The sequence below is a fragment of the Gekko japonicus genome, unplaced genomic scaffold (genome assembly GCF_001447785.1).
Source record: "Gekko japonicus isolate JY-2015 unplaced genomic scaffold, Gekko_japonicus_V1.1 scaffold1011, whole genome shotgun sequence".
Classification (NCBI taxonomy): domain Eukaryota; kingdom Metazoa; phylum Chordata; class Lepidosauria; order Squamata; family Gekkonidae; genus Gekko; species Gekko japonicus.
In genome coordinates, this window is record NW_015176478.1 from 29,471 (window position 1) to 50,006 (window position 20,536).

At 47.4% G+C, this 20,536-nt stretch overlaps 1 protein-coding gene across 1 annotated transcript in view; it reads left to right on the forward strand.

Moving 5' to 3' along the window:
* Positions 1–20,536, forward strand: part of ENOX1 (ecto-NOX disulfide-thiol exchanger 1) — a 239,110-nt gene that overhangs the window by 2,920 nt on the left and 215,654 nt on the right. Inside the window, 2 exon segments of the mRNA XM_015427201.1 lie at positions 1,316–1,522; positions 8,570–8,803. Coding sequence (XP_015282687.1) covers positions 1,316–1,522; positions 8,570–8,803 — 441 coding nt within the window.

A 20,536-nucleotide genomic window follows, 5' to 3' on the forward strand; every position in this document is an offset into this window, starting at 1 on the left:
GGCAATTTTTCGGAGCATTTCTGCCCAACCTCCCAGGATGGTTGCAATCTTTACTGTTTCAAGGATAAGGGGCAGGAGTAATCGGGCCTTATGTCTAATAGGAAGCGTCGTCGCTCTGCCTCTGAGGCTGCCATTAACTCGGGCAGGAGGGGAGGGGTGGCCGGGTGGGTGGTTACTCTCAGGGGGTGGGGCTTGGGGCGGGGCTTGAGGCTTCCCTGCCCACCAGATCCCCCCACCGGCGCGAGGAGGGGACCCAGCAACCCTATGAACAACAGCCTGGTTCCAAAGAACCACTCTGGAGAAGTCCTTTGGCTTGGGCGTGCCCAATGAGATCTTTTACTTTCCCCCCCAGACACCACAAGTCCGGTCATAAGCGGCTTCTGAAAGTCCCTCCATTTCCAAAGCAGCTTGCTATGGGAGGAACATGAGCGCAGAAGTCCCCTTGGGCTCTTTCGTTTGTGGGATTGCCGGGTCCCAGTAGAAAGAAGAAGGCCTGAGCCACGTCACTGGCATCACACAGGAAGTGACGTCATCATGCCAGCAAATTCCAGGTGGTGCTCTGGTATTTGGGCAAAAACTATGGTAAAACTGGCTTCTACCCTAGAGGTTTTTTGCCCAGATACCAGAGTGTCGCCTGGAAGTCGCTGGCATAATGACGTCACTTCCTGCGGGATGTCAGCAACATGGCTCAGGGCTTCTTCTTTCTGCTGGGAAGTCCCCATCCCAGCCCGCTGATTGGTGGCTGGGGGGCGGGGCCTGGCGGCAGGGAGCCCTGCCTCCATTGGAGGGTCTGGCAACCCTGTTGCTTTGGGCCGTCGTAGATGCTGAATGTGAGACCTGCCCTGCCCCTCTGCAGCCAAGCAGATTCCCTGAGTGACCCACCCACTGTAGCACTGTGGATGCTAATTTTTTGGGCCCTGCTTTAAAGAATTTTTCCCTTTCATTGCGTTGAATTTTGCTTGGGCGATAAATACTACAAGTGATTTGGATTCATGAAGTGAACACCACTGCTAGTACTATTTTAATATCTGACGTCAAAAATTAAGGTGTCATCTGAGTAGTATTTTAATACCAAAATGCCCCTTCGTTTCACAGTATTTTCAGTCTTTCATCCACAGTTCTTTGGAAGCATTGGGAGCACCCCCCCAAAGGGGGGGGGGGGGGGAGGGCTTGGTTTGATTAGCTGAATCTTGGATGATTCACCGGTTGTTGTTAACTGGAATACTTTATTGTCTGTCTAAGATTCATTATGGGGTTATGAATGAATAAAAAGGAAGAAGAGCCAACCCTGGCGTGGACTTATGTTTTTTCTTAGATCTTCCACCACCTTCAACAAGAGAAAGGCCTCCTGGGTGTAAAACTGTATTTGTCGGAGGGTTACCAGAAAACGCTACTGAAGAAATCATTCAGGAAGTCTTTGAGCACTGTGGGGACATCACAGCAATTCGGAAAAGCAAGAAGAATTTTTGTCACATCCGTTTTGCAGAAGAGTTCATGGTTGATAAAGCCATTTACCTTTCTGGTACGTACTGCGTTCTTACGGCCTTTTTGTTTGTCTTCTGTGACAGACAAAGGAGTGGGTTCTACTCCGTGAAAGCTTCAACTGGAATGAATCTGTGTTAGCCACAAAGGTCCTGTTTATTTGTGCTGCAGTGGGAGTGGTGCAGCAGTCTCTCCAGAATTATTATCCCAGTGGGAGGCCACGTGAGGAGGCGTGAGTCTTCCCCTCCCTTCAGTGAACATTAAATGCACATCGCTGCTGAAGATGGAGGCACTGTCCATATCAGCCCACAAGGACAGGCGTCTAAAACTCTTGAGAGCGAAAGAGAACCAATGCAGAATAGCAGACAAAGGAACCATTTAGCATCTGCTGAGCTGGGCTTCCGCAAAGTCCCCTGTATCAGAAAAGCGGGGGGGGGGGGCTGCAAGGCTGGGGGAGTCAGGCACAGTCCCACAAGCACACCAGAAAGCTGTGGTGGGACAAACTGCACCACTTCTGGCTGCAGGTTTCAAATGCTAAAAGATCACTCTAAGTAGAAAGAACAGCAAAGCAGGTGAAAGGGTGGAGCTACAACATATTTTCTGGATGTGCTTTTTTAAATTGGAAGCGGTTTTATTACACGGAGATTCAAAAATGTAACCCACCCACCCCAGTAGTCTGAAGTGGCACCGGCCATGCCTCCCGGACTCATCCACCTCATTCCTGTCTCCTTCTATGGCATGCCTGTCCTCAGGAGGAAACATGCATGCTTCAGGTAGTTTATCCCGGCATGTCATAATCTCTTCAGTGAAGATCTTCTCGGGAAGCCAGTAGTTCAGTGCAGTTAAAACCACTTATCTTTCCTTGCACCAGTCAGCTCCCATTCAGGGCCAGAACGCCGTCAGGAGCCCTCCGTGAGAACCTCCCACCCCTGACTCCTGGTGGCCTTCCAGCACTGCCGTGTGCAAGGAAGAGGCTTGGCTTTAATTGCATTGAATTACTGTTTTTCCTAGATGATCTTTATTATGTTTTCAAACATAAAACCCTCTGAAGTAGCAATGGAAAAGCATAATTTTCCAAGGCTATAATAGAGGGGAGACATAAAAGCAGAATACATAATTCATGGCAAACTACAATATTCATGACACAGCCCTATTGTTGCCATTTACATACTGTATGTGTAGAGTAGTAAATCATATACCTCCGCCCCCCCCCCCGCCCTAAAAGTGCTGTGCTAGCAGAAGTCCCACTTGCTTCACCAAGGGTCTTGTTATCACACCATCTGTTTTATCTAGTTGGTCAGTTTCCATCTGTGTATTTATGAATGACTCCTTTAATGGAACAAAGGAAATGGCAGAGAAGCACACAGGCAGTGCCTCCCTTCTCCTCTCCCAGGGACTCTGAAGGAGGCAGTAGTCCATCTGCTCCTGAAAAAAACAACACTGGACCCTACGATCCCGGCCAACTGCTGCCCAGTGTTGAATTTACTGTTCCAGGGCAAGGTGGTTGAGAGAGCAGTGGCTGAACAACTTCAGGCCTTCCTGGACGATGCTACCATCCTTGATCCTTTCCACTCTGGTTTCCGCCCTGGCCATGGGATGGAGACGGCTGTGGTCGCCCTTACAGATGACGTCCATAGACATCTGGATCGGGGCAGATCGGTGCTGCTTTTATTACTAGACCTGACAGCAGTGTTCAACACGGTCGATCATGATTTATTGACCCACCACCTCACCAACGTTGGAGTTCAGGGGACAGCCTTGCAATGGTTTTCTTCATTTCTCCATGGTCGGGGACAGAGGGTGGCACTAGGCAAGAGAATCTCCCCATGATACCCACTGGAATGTGGGGTGCCACAGGGGGCGATCCTCTCGCCAGTGGTTAAGTGCGCAGACTCTAATCTGGGAGAACCGGGTTTGATTCCCCACTCCTCCACTTGCACCTGCTGGATGACCTTGGGCAAGCTGTAGTTCTGTCAGAGCTGTTCTCGAAAAAGAGCAGTTTCTGTCAGAGCTCTCTCAGCCCCACCTACCTCACAGGGTGTCTGTTGTGGGGAGGGGAAGGGAAAGGAGATTGTCAGCCGCCCTGAGACTCCCTTGGGTAGTGAAGGGCCGTGGGGTATAAATCCAATCTCCTCCTCCTCCTCCTATATGTGCCCCCTTACCCAGTTAGTCCGAAGGTATGGGCTGGCATGCCATCAATATGCAAATGTCACCCAGCTCTATCTGTGACTGGATGACCAGCTGCCTTCCACCCCTGATCATCTGGTCGAGGCACTGGAGAGACTGTGGCTAGATGGTTGTGGCAGAGTCGGCTGAAGCTTAATTCATTGAAAGTGGAGGTCCTGTACCTGAGTCAGAAGGGAGGAGATCTGGGTAATTAGGCTCCCCACGTTGGAAGCGCTTTAGTATTGTATTCTCTTAATGAACTGTTTTTAGATGTTTTATGGTAATTTGATTGTTATTTATGTATTTACCTCGTATAAGCCCCCCTGAGCCTGCCTTGGTGGGGAGGGGGGGGGTATAAATTTGAAAAATAAATAAATAAATAAAAAGTGAGGATCCTGGGAGTAACACTGGATGCCTCTCTTTCTAGGGAGGCCCAGGTTGCTATGGTTACCCGATCTGTCTTCTTCCATCTTTGGCAAATAAGGTTACTGAGACCCTAGCTCTCCCCCCCCCCCAAGACTTGCCTACAGTGACCCATGCAATGGTCATTTCCAGGCTTGACTACTGCAATTTGCTCTATGGAGACTTACCCTTGAGGCTGACCCGGAAATACAGCTGGTACATTATGTGGTGGCGTGCCTACTAAGGGCAACGCCTGTGCAGGCTCATGTTTGGCAGGTGCTCCGCCAACTGCATTGGTTGCCAGTTGAGCTCCAGATCCGCTTCAAGGTGACTGTTGGTAATAACCCTTAAAGCCTTACACGGCCTGGGACCAACGTATCTGAGGAACCACCCGTTCCCATACACACCCCGACGAGCACTACGCTCTATGGATCAACACCTCCTGGTAGTCCCTGGCCCGAACGACGTCCTTCTTGCCTCGACCAGGGCCAGGGCCTTTTCTGTCCTGGCCCCCGCCTGGTGGAACATGCTCCCCACTGAGATCAGGGCCCTGCATAGGGATCTCCTTCCATTCCGCAGGGCCTGCAAGACGGAGCTCTTCCGCCAGGCCTTTGGCTGAGGCAGCGGACGCCCATATATGGCCTCCCTGAGGTTCTGCTACCCATTCTGACAACTTCGGACATTATTTACATGCGATTATGAGCCAGGATCTCTTACAACTGCTAAAAAATGTTTACTGTAGGATGGTGACCACCATTTTAATGTATATGACAATGTTTGCGGTCTTGTTCCAAGGCCAGCACCTATGGCCAGTTCGCTGTCCTGGCCCAAGGCTGAGCAAACTGGGCCTGCTTTTTGCGACCAGGGATGAGGTAGCAGCTATGTGGTGGAAGGTAACGTGTTTTAGTGACTGAGTCTCACAGGTGGACATACACGTGAAGCCCTCGGAATCGGGCCATCAGCCCACCAAGGTCAGCATCGTCCACTCAGACTGGGAGACGCTCTCTGCCTACTGCCTGGTCCTTTGAGCTGGAGATGCTGAGGTTTGAACCAGGCACCAACTGCAGGCCAAGCAGGGGCTCGTCCATGCAGCCAGAACCCCCACAGTCTTATTTATTTCTTTTTCATTTACTCACTTCCTTTATGATCCAGCCTTTTCACAGATATTGGAGGCAGGTTATTTATTTGTCAGGCATAGAGACAAGGAAACACTTGGAAACTATCCCCATCTGTATCCACAGATCTCTCAGAGGGGCAATCGACACAGAATTACAGAAAATATGGAATAAAGTTGCGATAGCACCAGATGCATGTAGTCTATCCAAGTAAGGTGTTCCTTGGAATCTAGCCACCCGAACAGCAGTTGGGGAAGTATTTAGGTTGGCCAAAAGAAAAGCTCTCTGATACTTGGGGACAGTCAGTGGGTGCAGATGAGATGGAAGGGTAAGAGGAGGCACAATACCAAAAACCAGCTGAGAACATACTCTGATTTTATTGATGTCATACCCCACCTTTCTCCCCAAAGGGGACCCAAAGCGGCTCACATCATTCTCCTCTCTTCCATGTTATCCTCACCACAACCCTATGAGGTAGATTAGGCTGTGAGACAGTGACTGGCCCAAGGTCACCCAGTGAGCTCCCACGGCACGAGTGGGATTTGGACCTGGCTCTCCGAGGTACTAGTCAGACACGCTCACCACTACACCACACTGGCTCTCCAGTCTGTACTCTGCAAGCCCTGCCAAGAGCCGAGGGGCAGTCCAGTGCCGCTGCTCTGAGGATGGTCTGGCAGCCCAGGGGCCAAAAGGCAGGAGGAATGAAGGGGGATGGCAGACGTCTGAAAACCAGGCAACAAAGATCAGTGTGAGGCATACAGAAAACAATGCAATAAATCCAGATTACACAAATAATAACGAAATGAAAACAGTACCTCACAATTACATAAAGAAAATATGTTGTTGTTGTTGTTCAGTCGCACAGTCGAGTCCGACTCTTCGCGACCCCATGGACCAGATCACGCCAGGCCTTCCTGTCTTCCTCCGTCCTCTGAAGTTTGCTCAATTTCATGTTCGTTGCATCTGTGCCACTGTCTAACCATCTCATCCTTTGCCATCCCCGTCTTCTTTGACCTTCAATCTTTTCCAGGATCAGGGACTTCTCCAGTGAGTGCTCCTTTCTCATTTGGTGGCCAAAGTATTTGAGCTTCAGTTTCATTATCTGGCCTTCCAGGGAACAGTCAGGGCTGATTACTTTTAGGATCGACTGATTTGATCTTCTTGCAGTCCAAGGGACTCTCAAGAGTCTTCTCCAGCACCATAGTTCAAAAGAATCTATTCTTCGGCGCTCGGCCTTCCTTATAGTCCAACTCTCGCAGCCATACATGACTACTGGGAATACCATTGCTTTGACCATGCGGACTTTTGTTGGCAGGGTGATGTCTCTGCTTTTCATCATGGTGTATAGGTTCGCCATCGCTTTCCTCCCAAGGAGCAGGCGTCTTTTAATTTCATGGCTGCTGTCACCATCTGCGGTTATCTGGGATCCCAGGAATGTGAAGTCTGTCACTACTTCGACGACTTCCCCTTCTATTTGCCAAGGAGTGATGGGGCCGGATGCAATGATCTTAGTTTTTTTTTATGTTGAGCTTCAAGCCCACTTTTGCGCTCTCCTCTTTTACCCTGAGTAAGAGGCTCTTAAGGTCCTCTTCACTTTCTGCCATTAGAGTGGTATCGTCTGCATATCTGAGGTTGTTGATCTTTTCCCCAGCAATCTTAATTCCCGCTTGTGATTCATCCAGGCCAGTATTTCGCATGATGTACTCTGCATATATATTAAATAAGCAAGGTGGCAATATACATCCTTGTCGTACTCCTTTTCCTATGCTAAACCAATCAGTTGTTCCATATCTGGTTCTAACTGTTGCTTCTTGACCCTTAGACAGGTTTCTCAAGAGACATGTGAGGTGGTCTGGTACTCCCATCTCTTTAAGGACCTGCCATAGTTTGTTGTGATCCACACAGTCAAAGGCTTTAGCATATTCATCCTTAGGCCAATTAGCCACATTCACATGCGTGGGAGAAGGAGCCCCAGGCCGTTAGAGCCGAAGCTGAGAACCGAAAGCGCTCCCACGGTTCCCTGAAGTCCAAACAACTCACACCACCTGCAAGGCCATAGATAAGCAAGCATTACAGAAGCAAAGAAAGAATGCAGCGATACTTGAGACACCCCCAACCCTTATGACAGCATAGCTGACAACTGTTTGGCTTTAACAGATGTGAAGAGATTGGGCTGTGCTTCAACATATTTCATGCATTCTTTCCTTCATTCATTCGATTCATTCATTGGATTCACTCCTCGCCCTCCCCGCAAAGCAGGCTCAGGCAGTTCTCATGCCTTTATTCATTTCTATCACCTGTCCTGAGGCCCTGAGATGTGGCAGGCTATATTTGTATCATTAATTATTTTTGGAGTTTTTCAATAGAAGATTTGACACTCTGAGGAGATTAGTTTGTTTGTGTCCCGTCCCCCCGATGCCCTAGTCATAGGAGATGTGACTCAGGCATGCTGGTTGTAGGTCATGGAAAGGCATGCAGAGAAGTGCACCTTCCCAGACCTCTGTGAGTCAGCTGAACATCTAGGCTTCTCCGTTTTGTGCAGGGGTTGACCCTCAGGTTACATTTATCTGTTTGCTTATTTCAGGGGCACCACTGGAATTATGGTACAATATGGTGGGCAGTGGCACAAAATGGCTGCCACACAGTAGCCACCACAGAAGGCGGAGCCAGCCACAAAATTGGCTGCCACAGCTCACCTTCAGTCACACAGTAAAGATCTTGTGCTGTGGTGGCGGCAGCTGCCAAATTTGTGTTTTTAAAAATCTCCACAGCCAGTCAGATCTCCAGTGGCCGATCAGAAGCCTTGCTGGGCAGAAGCCCCACCTGACCCAACCCCAACCGGCAGGCTCCCGGAAAGGCGTTGGCAGCTGCCATGATGCCCACGCGCACCAGTTGGGGGACCTGTGGTTTATTTTATTAAGAAAAAGTTTATGCCCCACTGCCAGGAACTTGCCTGAGGCAGCTGACAACCCCCCCCCCCTAAAACAGGCCACTGATGACTTAAATAACAGTTTCCAGACTAAAATAGTGATAAAAGGTCAACCCTTTAACTAAAAGTGTGGGTGAAAGGAAACATTTTCGCCTGCCGCCTAAAAGAAAGCATTTAAGAAGTGCATTAGAATGACCAAAGCTTTGTAATGTTCAAAATCTGGATCCAAAATATGTGATGTTGTCTGCTCCTTTAGTCCATCAGCCAAAGGGATGTGGTTTTAAAACATAGGCAAATCCTTGAGTGCCTTCACATTTCCCAAAGAAAAAGAGTCTTTATAGGCATGCCTCAAGTGCCAGGGTACCAATACACGGGCATGACAATTTAATCAATAGGGAAAACTGATTAAAGTTAATCTCTAAAAAACGAATATGAGGGAAGGAAATGTTGCGATGTTTTTCCTTGTTGTTTTCAGGTTATCGCATGAGGTTAGGATCCAGCACAGACAAAAAGGATTCAGGTCGCCTTCATGTTGATTTTGCACAGGCAAGAGATGACTTTTATGAATGGGAATGCAAGCAAAGGATGCTGGCCCGGGAGGAACGTCACAGGCGCAAAATGGAAGAAGATCGAATGAGGCCTCCCTCGCCTCCAGCCATCATGCATTATTCTGAACACGAAGCAACATTGCTAGCTGAAAAACTGAAAGGTAATCGAACCTTTCCCTATGCTGACGATGGCAGAACATTGATAGACCCATAATTGGGGGGGGGGGGTGACCTTGAGGCTGATGTGTCCCATAGAAGAATCCCTGACGAGTGTTCGTCCAGAGCCACTCCTTGAAGACTGCCGGTGAGGGGGGAGCTCACCACCTCCCTAAGCAATAGAAGCATCTCTGACAACCTGGTTACGTATTTTGTATTATTATATGCTTCCTGGGTGTAGCTCTGCCATACGATAAATAAATAAATGATCCTCTTACTGCAGGCCGTAGCTTTAGATATTTTCTTCCAGCAGGCTGGGTGAACAAATGCTGTGAGCCCTGGAGCCCAGCCAGGCAGAGCGCTTGAGCTCCCCTCCACTGCGCACTCTTATTTCGTGTAATGAGGAGAGGCTTTCTGCGTGACTGTGCAGATAATGGCCCTTAGATCCCCTTCCTAACACATCTAGTTTTTGACTCATAGTTGAGAAGGATGCATCTGGGATTTCTCCCAAGCAGCAGGAGACTGGGGGAAATAATGGTGCTGAACATGCATGCAAAATATGCAGTGCATGGGAAGGAGGGAAGGAGGAGCTTATCACGAACGTTGATGTGTTCCCTGCCTGAAACTGCTGAAGAAGCCATTTGGGCAAGAAGTGATTTTCTTCAACGGCTGCCCTTGGCCTGTTCATTCCTGCAGCCACTGATTGGCCTTGTGGTTTGCCAAGAGCCACCTGTGAGATTTCAGGCTTAAAGTTAGGATTGCCAAGTGTATCTTCGTCTTGTGCGCACGCGCGTCACCCGGAAGTGACGGGAGGACGCCAGGCACGCTGGGGGCGGGGCCACGGCCATACAAGGGGAAACCATAGAGTTTTCCCTTGTATGGCCGTGGCCCCGCCCCCAGCGTGCCCGGCATGCCCACGTCACTTCCTGGTGACATGCACGCGGGGGTGGGGTTCCCCCCGGGGCCCGATTCTACGGCAGCGGAAATAGGGCCTCCAAAGCGGGGGCTTACCTGCCCCCACTTGGCAGCCCTACTTAAAGTCTTTTTGATATAAGCATATAAAGATCTACAACTGCAGAGCCCTTCATGTCTTTGCTTTTTTATAACCCCATAAAATGATCCTTATACATTCAAGGGTTTTTTGGGGGAGATAATGTAATAAATTATTAAAACTCAAAGCCTGCCTCTGACAGATATAGTATTATTCCCTGAAGAGAGAACAGATTGAAAATTTAAACAAATAGATGGGAACAATCACAGGGTGAATTAAGTATGGTTGCTGCTTATGCAAGATTCAGGTAGCTCTAAGCTTGATGAAGGAGACAATTTGAAATTCATGCATTTGACTGCTTCAGAGGGGAAGATTTCAAACAGCAACCCTGTCCCCCCCCCCGGAGGGGACCAACCCATGCCCCCCCCCCAGTTTTTGATTCCTCAGCAGGCACTCTGGGGCAGACCCTCAGAACAGCCATGGTCCTTCTTTCAGTGGCTGTTGGTATCCCAGGCTAGATAAAAGGCAGCACGTTCCTTGACGACGAAAGGGGCAGAGGCTGTGTGGAAACCACCAGGGATCTCCAGCAAAGTGCCCGTAGGTGCCGTGGCGCCCGCCAGTGCCTGCGCCAAGTGTTTTTAGAAGGTGGGTGGGGCTGGGTGGAGCTTTTGCCCCGCAGGGCTTCTGAGGGGCCACTAGAAATCCCATTAGCGGTAAGGTTCGGATTTTTAAAAATGTTGCTTTGGCAGCTGCTGCTGCCACATCGGAAGGATCTTCACTGTGCGACTGAAGGGAAGCTGCGGCAGCTGGCTGGCTCCGCCTCCTGTGGCAGCCATTTTGTGGCAGCCATTTTGTGGCTCCGCCCACCAGCCTGTGTCAGGATTCCAAGAGTCCCAATGTCAGATCCCGTCAGGATAACAAACCCACGTTCCAAAGAAGTAAGATTTATTTCCAAAGCATGGTTGATCATGAACATACAGAGATTGTTCAGAATGACGACAATACACAGGGGCAAAGTAATATAGGAACTTCAAACTTGGTTAACCCAATGGGTACATTTCCCTCGTAATTTTTTTTGGTATGGTTACCCACAAGTCCAAATTTACCTGGTATGGTGACCCATCCAAGGCTTTTTGGCACCCTTAGCCAAACTATGACCATAGTGCCCATCTAGTCCAGCATTCCATTTTCTACAGTAGCCAAATGGATGCTCTTGAGAAACCAACAAGCATTGCACAAAGAGAACTACTCCCAAGCAACTGGCTTTCCAAAGTACACAGCCTTTTCATATGGAGGTTACATTCCAGCTCTTCTCTTCTCTATTATTCCCGCAAAATCTCCCTAAGATTCTAAGAAACTTGCTCTATTAACCATTAAGACACATTTTACTTAATTCGTTATTAATCAACCAGCACTCCTAGTTTCCATCTAAACTTAGAAGGCAGACATAGCTCTATAACCATTGGGTAAAAACCACCATGCATGGGAGGGTAGATGCTACTCAACAGCTCTTTGCTCATAACTACTTAACACTGAACATTACACCACCTTTAACCACGTTCAGCAGTTCCTGTACTGTGATAAGTAGAAAGTCTTATCCCACACATTACTGATTGTCTGAATATTGAAATTAAGAGGTCTCCATTACAGTGACCAACCAAGTTCATCCATGTCATGTGTTCTCGTGGAGACAAGAAATTACAGCAAAGAGTCTTCTCTTCTTCTGACTGAAGAATTCACAAGGCTCCCCCTGAGGTCAATTATCTGGGAGTGGAGGCCTTTCTCTTTTGGCTACTCCTTCTCTGCCAGCAGCAGAGTTTGAGTAGCCATGCTGGGGGAGGGGAGTGCAGGTTGAGGAAATGAAGACGGCAGATGGTGGCACAGGGGTTGGTGGTGAAGGACTTGGTGCAGTACATCTCCCACAGCAGGCAGGGGGCAGTGAGGCATTGCAGGGGTGTGAGCAAGAGAGCAATCCACTGAAGGAGCAGCACCAAGAGAGAGCCCTCTTTCTGGCAGAATCTGCATTTGTCTTTCCCACCAGTGTCCAAGCCTTTTGACTCGGTCGTCAAAAAAGCTGTCTACATTTGGTGTCATTTTCACACCTGAAGAGTGCTAGCATACTTTTGCACGTCCACATATGTGTATCGTCCTTTCGGAGTAGCTCCACTGTCATTGCACCTCCACACTGCTTTAAAAGAATCTTCTCCAAACAACATTCAAACAAGCATAGAGAAAGCCGGTGTCACAGCAGCACGAAAATGATTTAAGTTGCCTTGAAGTTCCAGGCCCCCGAGCTGCGAGGTTGGCCCATACCAAATCTAGGACGTTCTCGGTGGCGGCTCCTGCCTGGTGGAACGAGCTTCCGGAGGAGATCCAGGCCCTGCGGGACCTTATACAGTTCCGCAGGGTCTGTAAGACGGAGCTCTTCCACCAGGCCTTTGGGTAGGAGCCGCCGCTATACCACCACGCGGTGATACCATCCATCTACCGTACTTTGGGGAGTAGATGTCGTCCGACTGTGCTGTGGAAATATTGCTCCTGGCGCTCTCGCTATCAAGAACACTGGCTGCAAATGTGGGTTGCTGTGGGGTTTTTTTGAAAATTCTATGTAGATGTTTGTAGCACCAGATTTTATTATATATGAAATATGGTTTTATTGTACCCAATTTTTAAACTTGTTGTTAGCCGCCCTGAGCCACCGGGTAGGGCGAGATTAAAATCTCAAAAATAAATAAATAAATAAATAAATGCAAATGCAGATTCGACCTCTGCCTTCCTCTTGCTTTTCCATCTGCTGAATAGCTCCTGACAACTATCCAGCTCCCCCTTCTTCTAGCTACTACCACAAAGTTACTAGTTTTCAGAGGGCTTCCTTCCCATTATTGTTGCAAAAGAAGGGGGGAGGCAAGAATGTTAGAAGTTTGCAAGGATGAAGAGGGGAGAAAGTGAGTGATGCAAAGGGCAGGAGCAGCCATTACGAAGGGTTGGCCTGCAACCCACTTTCAAAGGCTTTGCATTCCACAGGTTGGAAAGCACAGAGCAATTGCTCAGAGATGGCTCCTGAGTATTACAAAGTTTCATAATTAGAATAGAGAGACTTAAGACATTAGCTGAGATCTATGGAACTGTCATACTGCCTATGGACACTATTTTGGCTGCCAATAGCAAATGGATTTTTAACCATTTCACACTCAGTTGATTTGGCTGCTGATTGCTAACTTTTTTTAAACCATTTCAGAAAAAAAATCAGGGTCCTTTTTGCAAAAAAACCTAAAAAACTTTTCTCCACGCATTTCTGATTCACTGCAGAGTTTTGTTTGAAATGTCTGCTGTACATGTGTATGTACCACTGTTTTTTGCTTTCCCACTCATTTCCTGCACATTCTATTCCTCCATAATTCCATGTCACCCTCCCAGGTCCCTCCTTCACAACACAACCTCCTCTAATAATTTGATGACGTGTACAGGGAAGGTCATCAAGCCACTGCTCTGTCTTTGTTCAAGAGACCTGAGATGACCAGCTGTCAGGTAACTTAATCTCCCTATTTATGCTATCTATATGTATCCAGCACATCATTTTACATGTCCATACTTAGACTTCCATTTCAGCCATTTCATGCATCTGCACTCACCCAAAAATCAAATTCACCAATGGGAAACCAGACCCCTCACCTTTGATGCAATCCTGCTGCAGATCCTCAATTCTGCATGGAATTGGGCCAATAATGGAATTTCCCACTGAAGTCTAACTACTTCAAATACTATAAGAAGGGCCTTTCCGTGTCGATTTCATTCTTAACTGGAATGCTGTGCCAGAGCAGGACTCAGGTACACAATAGACTAGCCAGTCCTAGTTAATTATCCTGGGAAATGTGGTCTGACTAGGGATAGGCATGAACCAGAAAAATGCAGTTTGGTTTGTGATTCGTGGCAGACCCCCAAACCAAACCACAAACTGTCAAGGACAAAAACCCACTCATACAAACAGTTCAGGAAGTAAGTGATGTGGTACAATGGACCCCCTGCATGCTAGAGACACCAAACTTGCTGAGGATCTCCAGCTGACTCTTCTCTACCTGCCCTCCATGGTTGGTGAGGATTGGGTGTATGACGTCCAAGTTATGCACCCCCAAATAAGGTGTCCCCAGGAAAGTACTTTCTGGGGAAATGAGGTGTAGGTTCAGGAAGTTCAGGAGTGTATTGAACAGCCCCCTGATGTGCTAGAGACACCAAACTCACTGTGCATTTCTGGCTGACTCTCTTCTATGAAGCCCTGAGAAGAGAGTAGACGTGGTGGCTCAAAGCCCTGAGATGGAAAGTAGACATGGTGGACTGAAAGCCATCTCTGACACCCAAACCCCAAACTTTGTAATGACATATGTAGATGCGGTGGGTCAAAGCCCTGAGACAGAAGTAGATGTAGTGGGTCAAAGACCTGAGACAGAAGTAGACACGGTGGGTCAAAGGCCTGAGACAGAAGTAGGCATGGTGGATCAAAGCCATGAGACATAAGTAGATGCATTGGCCGCTGTCCCTGGGAAAGAAAATCAGATCCCAGAGTCCACTGCACCCTAATCCCAAACCCCATCAGCAGACAGCATATCAAGCAAACAGAAAGCAAAGCAATGAATCAGCTCTGCTAGCCCTGTGCCTCTCTTTCGCTTCACCAGCCAAAAAAGGAGGGGGGCGGAGTAGATCTCACTCAATATATAGCCTTCTGAGCGCATAGAACACAATGGGAACTCTGTTATTGGCAGGCAGCAGTGCCTGTTAAGCCTGTTAAGCTTTAGAAGGCTTCTATTGGTGCTTCGAAGGCTGGAGAATTCCATTCCCACTGTTCTCTTGGAGTTTTGTAAACAGTTTAATTGCTCGGCACCAGTCTGTCTCTGCTCACGAACCGCCATGAATAGCGCTAAAATCTTGTGAAAATTTGTAATGGTAGAGCCTCCACAAACATTGCTTCAGGGACCAGCCAAATTTCATCATACCTAGATCTGACCATACACTAGTGAAGGGCATTATGCACATTGTGAGCCTGACATGCAGGCCTATTTGAGTAACAAAAAAGTGTTCTTTTGAAACAAACAGGAGATTTCAGTCAGGCTTACACAATTCCATTTTTTGAACCACAGCTCCCCCACCTTTAAATCTCTCCTTCCGTTCTACTTATATCATTCACAGCTTTGCCTGGTACCCAGAGTAACATTTAACCATACTGGCAGCACCACAGCCCCCTTCCAGGTTTCCTGTAACAGAGCTCTGCTCTTGTCAACTGTTATTCCTGGTGCTCTCATCAACTCAGTCACGTCTGAGGAGGCTCAAAACTCCTTCATACTCCAGGCAATTGCTGGGGAGAGCACCTTCTTGCCTCACACATTCAGACTCAAAAGATCACTAAAACTGGTTATGACTCTTGACTGTGCTGATAATAGTAGGAATTAATCTACTGCCTTTCAAGGGCACCAGGCCCAGTGTGTGAAGTCTGACTGAGGTAATCTCCTCTGATTTCTGTTGCTTCATTTAAGATTCTCAGTAGAGTGCAGAGGCAGACAGTAAAACCTCCTTTCAGCAGCTTTTATTTTGGAGATGCATTAACTCTTAAGAGTGAACTTGGCAACTGCATCTAATGTAAAATGATTAAATTTAACTATTATACTGAGAGTTGCTGAAGGCTTTGAAGATTTCCACTTCATGTTGGATCATGGATGGTTCCAAACATGAAAAGCAGTAACCTGGTAATTGTAAGGTAGACCTTCCTGACCCTTCCTTCTAGCATAGACTGAATATAGCAGAAGGATGGCTGGTGGATAGGGGCAGATGGGAGACAAGGCCCACATCCAAGCATATTGACCAGTTCGCTGGGAGGGCGGGGTATAAATATGAATAATAAATAATAAATGTCTTATATAGATATATAAATGATTGGTAATAGTTCAATCATATTTTTTTGCTTAGTTAGAATGCAGTTCAAGTGAGCAATCAAGACATCTCTTTAGTATGCCAGCATCCTTCTTACACATATTTGCAGTGTGTAAGCAGCACACCAGGCAGGCCCTGCTAACAAGGGGGAGGGCCCACAAGATCAGGAGATGCATTTAACAGAGGCAAGAGAACAGCTAGGGGCCAGGCTGATGGGAGCAAGAGGTGAACTTTGAAAGAAAAAAAGAGGGAAATCGAAGGCCAAGAGGAGGGAGGAGAGAACCAGCCTTGGAAGGAGAGACGCCGGCAGAGTTCAGAGAGGAACGAGAGGAACGGAGACTGCAAACAGCTAACAATGGAGATGTCCAATGTCAGACTACTAAACTGCCAGGAGGTGTGTGGCCCACCCAGAAAAGCCAACAGGGATGCAGAGTCAACAAGAATGTAAGAACTCCAGAGGAGCCTGCAGGCTTCCCAGGCATCAAGTCAGATTTGGGGGCAGGGGGAAGGCTCACCCAAGGCTGTAGGATTCACTCTGGGGAGACAGAGAGAAGACTGGGCACTATAAAGGGGTCAGGTGAGGGAGCACTGGAGACAGTAAATAAAACAAGAGCCACATGGCTTGTAATGACCTTTGTAGCTGGATGCTGTAGTGACTTCCTGCAGCTCCTCCAGGCCACTAAGCTCTTACACCATGTATTTATCAGTCTTAACAAAAAAAATAATAATAGTTTAACTGATTATTATCAGGATTTGGAACCAGATACTCAGCTGGTATCCAGTATATCTCATCATTATGTTTAAGATTTGAAAAAAGTCATTCATTGAGTTAATGTTTGTTTGTTTTTGTCCACCTGACAATGGTCACAGATTTACCCAGCATTAAGCCAACTGATGATTTAATACTACTCTGAATAGTGTTATTGGACCTATTGACATTACATGTCATTTGTCTGCTTGTCAGATCCCAAGTCAGGATAACAAACCCACGTTCCAAAGAAGTAAGATTTATTTCCAAAGCATGGTTGATCATGAACATACAGAGATTGTTCAGAATGACGACAATACACAGGGGCAAAGTAATATAGGAACTTCAAACTTGGTTAACCCAATGGGTACATTTCCCTCGTAAGGGAGCTGATTAGAAAAGGCGCGAAGTAGCCTGAGAATCACAACAGCCAATTTCATAAACACAAGTTGAGTTCACACGGGAAATCTAATTAAGCCCAGGCAACAAGACATAACACTCCACCATCCACCTGCAGGAGAAACTTGGCAGTTACAGAAGCATACCAGAAGAGAATAACAAGAGGGGGGAAGGGAGGACGGGCAGGAATAAGGACGGGACGTGTCCCAGAGTAATGGCAGCTAGCTGACACCCTGCAGGCTCAGAAAGGCTGGGGACACGCTGGATGAGGCCATCTGCTGCCCCTGCGTTCACTGCTCGAAAGCTCTTGACGTAGCTAGGAGAGCTGAGGATCTATGATTTATGAAACACTGTGAACGCTATAAACATACACTATAACATTGTTCTTAATGTGTTTTACTGAATTATTTTATTATTTTAAATGTCCTTTTTAATGGTTCAAGAGTTTTAATTTTGATGTTTTCCACCTTGGGGACCCCAATTGGGTGGGAAAGTGGCATAAAAATGTTCACTGTAAATAAAATCAGCCTCCCCCCCCAAAAAAAAAAAGATTGACCCCAACCCAAGCTTAATTTTAATCTGGCTGTGTGTGGGTGGGGGGAGAGAGTCTGAAACAGTGAGAAAGGCAAGCAGCAGGCACAAGACGTGGGGGCAGCAGTGTTTTTTAAAAAGGGACTGAGACTCCCATGAGGCTGGAAATGGTGCCCCAAAATGTTATCCCGCATCCAGGTCATGGCTTCCCATGTCCAGGGCAACCAGTATTGTCCCTTCTGCCATAGTAAAAGATTTCAAACAACAATGTATTAAACCCTGTGGCAGTGAGGAGGAAATTAGTTCAGAGGGAATAAATCCACCACCACAACAGTAACATTCGCTTCCCTTTTTCGTGCTTGTCATTTTGGTTTGTGACTAAGAGGTCTAACCTTCCATCACAAGTGTGTTCTCTGTCAAGTCGAGCCCAGGAAGTTTTCCCAAGTTTTCCCTGAAGACAGACACTCTTAATGGGATATCTCCTAGTAAGAGCCCACCAAAAATTGGTTGCCCAGATGTGGTCTTGGTCTCTGCACATCTGTCCCAAAGTGCCAGGTGGAAACACTACCTGATCCTGGGAATGTGTTGTATTGGCTGTCACCATCTGTGGTGAGAAAATCCTGGCTCCGGGATTCAGACTGGTCAAGAGAGGAGAAGAAGAAGAGATTGGATTTAGACCCCGCCCTTCATGACCCAAGGGAGTCTCAGAGCAGCTTACAAACTCCTTTTCCTTCCCCTCCCCACAACAGACACCCTGTGAGGTCGGTGGGGCCGAGAGAGCTCTTACAGAAACTGCTCTTTTTCAAGGACAGCTCTTGTCAGAACTACGGCTTGTTGAAGGTCATCCAGCAGGTGCAAGTGGAGGAGTGGGGAATCAAACCCGGTTCTCCCAGATTAGAGTCCGCGCACTGAACCACGACACCAAACTGGCTCAGGAGAGACCCTTCTGTTTCCCTCTCAGAACACCTCAGATATGTCAGGAAAGTGATAGTAGCTTGTTAGCTGCTGAGTACCAGCCAGCTGTCCTCCAGCTCATCGTATTGGGCAGACGTTCTGAGCATCGATTGGAATGCTTGCCAAGTATCGCTTAGCCAGTCTCTGGGGCTTCGTTTTCTCTTGAGTCTATATCCCCCTTGCCCCCTGTGTTTGGTCTGTGCATAATAATGTTAAAAAACTGGACCAAAAAAGTCATTGATAATACAGTTAGTTTAGGCATGCCTCGCACTACTGGAACATGAATTACGGAGAGGAGGGAGCAGCTTGTCTTCAGATGCTGGGCCAATTTGAGCTGTGGTCCAGAGGAAGGAAACGAGGTGCTAGAGAACAAAGTTTGGATCCAGTGGCACCTTTAAGACCAACTATCACAGCTGCCATCCGACACAAATAAATACCCACCTGTCATGGCAAGAGATTGTGGCTGGGGCGCAGCAGGCTGGCAGGGAGATAAATTACAGGTTGAGAAAGCCAGGAGGCCTTGTTGTGGCTGGGCACGCAATTTTTAAAAAGAAAGGGAATCAGGAAAGGGGGGGGGAGGGGACACAGTCCATCCCTCTCTTAGCATGCACCCACCCACCCACCCGTTGAAGATCCTTCTGCCATTTTAGGCTTTACATATTTCACGGTGGTGAAGCAGCTTCCCTGTATTATATTTAGGCATATAGAGACATGCATGCATGTTCAATATCAACACACAACACACAACAAACCTTTATTGGCATAACAGTGGCGGCCTTGGTCCAGGGATACAGGAAAGGAAATGAAAAACCAAACAGTTAAGCATGTTCAATATGTAAAAAATGAACAAACATAGGAAGCGGCTTCTTGGTCTAGAAGCAAAAATTATAACATGACAGTTAAAGAGGGTTATGTTTTTTTTGGGGGGGGCAGCACCATAGCTAGATGATTTTTGGTGGAGGGGCACTGGGGGGCCTGATGTCACAAAAATAATAAAAATAGGAGAACATTCTCCTAGCCCCCCCCCCCCAGCTAGTCAGCTTACCTTGATCTTGCAGCTCTTTCTTGAACTGTGCCCTTTCCCCAAGGTGCAGCTGCTTGGGGAGGGGAACAAGGGGGGGAAGCGTGGGGAAGAAGGAAGAGTGCCGGCACCCAGGTGTACACTCCTTCCCCGCCAGCCAGCCAGTCAGCTTGCCACTCGCTTCGCTGGGCAGCCAGCCATGAGGGCCAGGCCCTTGGCATGTGCTGGGGCTGGCAGTGGAGCCAGCTGTGATGATGAAATGGACACTAATGGGCCAGTGTACCATACAAGATCATCTGCATGTGATCACAAGGACTGTTTCTATGCATGGCATGTAAAGTTTGCTCATAAGAATATGCAAAGTGTACAAAACCTGTTGAAGGACTGTAATATCAATGCTGTTGATTGTGATGCTATGAAAAATGGTTGTGAAACCTGCTTTAAAGCAAAAGGCACAGCTCCTAGCTACAAGGACAAATCTCCTGAACAAAATACAAAGTTTCTAGAGATTGTGTACTCAGATCTTGTTGGTCCAATAAAGGAGTCTGCTGGAGGCAGCAAGTATTTTGTCAGTTTTATGGAAGCAAAATCCAGATATGTCTATACATACCTACTTAAAAGCAAAGATCAAGTGCTTGAAAAGTGTAAATGCTATGTTGCAGATGTTAAAAACAAGTTTGGAAAAGCGCCAGAGGTACTGTTTACAGATAATGGCACAGAGTACTGCAGTGGGGAGTTCCAAAGATTCATGCAACAAGAAGGAATTGAGCATAAGACAACAATTCCTTATTCTCCACAACAAAATGGAAATGCAGAACGCTTGAACAGAACCATTCAAGAAATGGTGTGTTCTATGTTAACGCAATCTGGACTTTCAGAAAATATTTGAGCTGAAGCAGTCCCCGTTTACCTTCATAATAGAGTTCCATTAAAAACTACAAATAAAAGTCCTTTTGAATTATGGCATAACAGGGTGCCTGGACTTAAATACATAAAAGCCTTTGGATCTAAAGTCTATGCCCATGTACCACAGGAGAGAAGGGGCAAACTTGACACAAGAGCAGAGCCTGGTATCCTAGTGGGATACGCTCTTGGAGGAAGAGGAAACAGAATCCTAGACCCTAAAACTTGCACAGTTAAGGAATGCAATGTGGTACATGTTGATGAAAGCAACA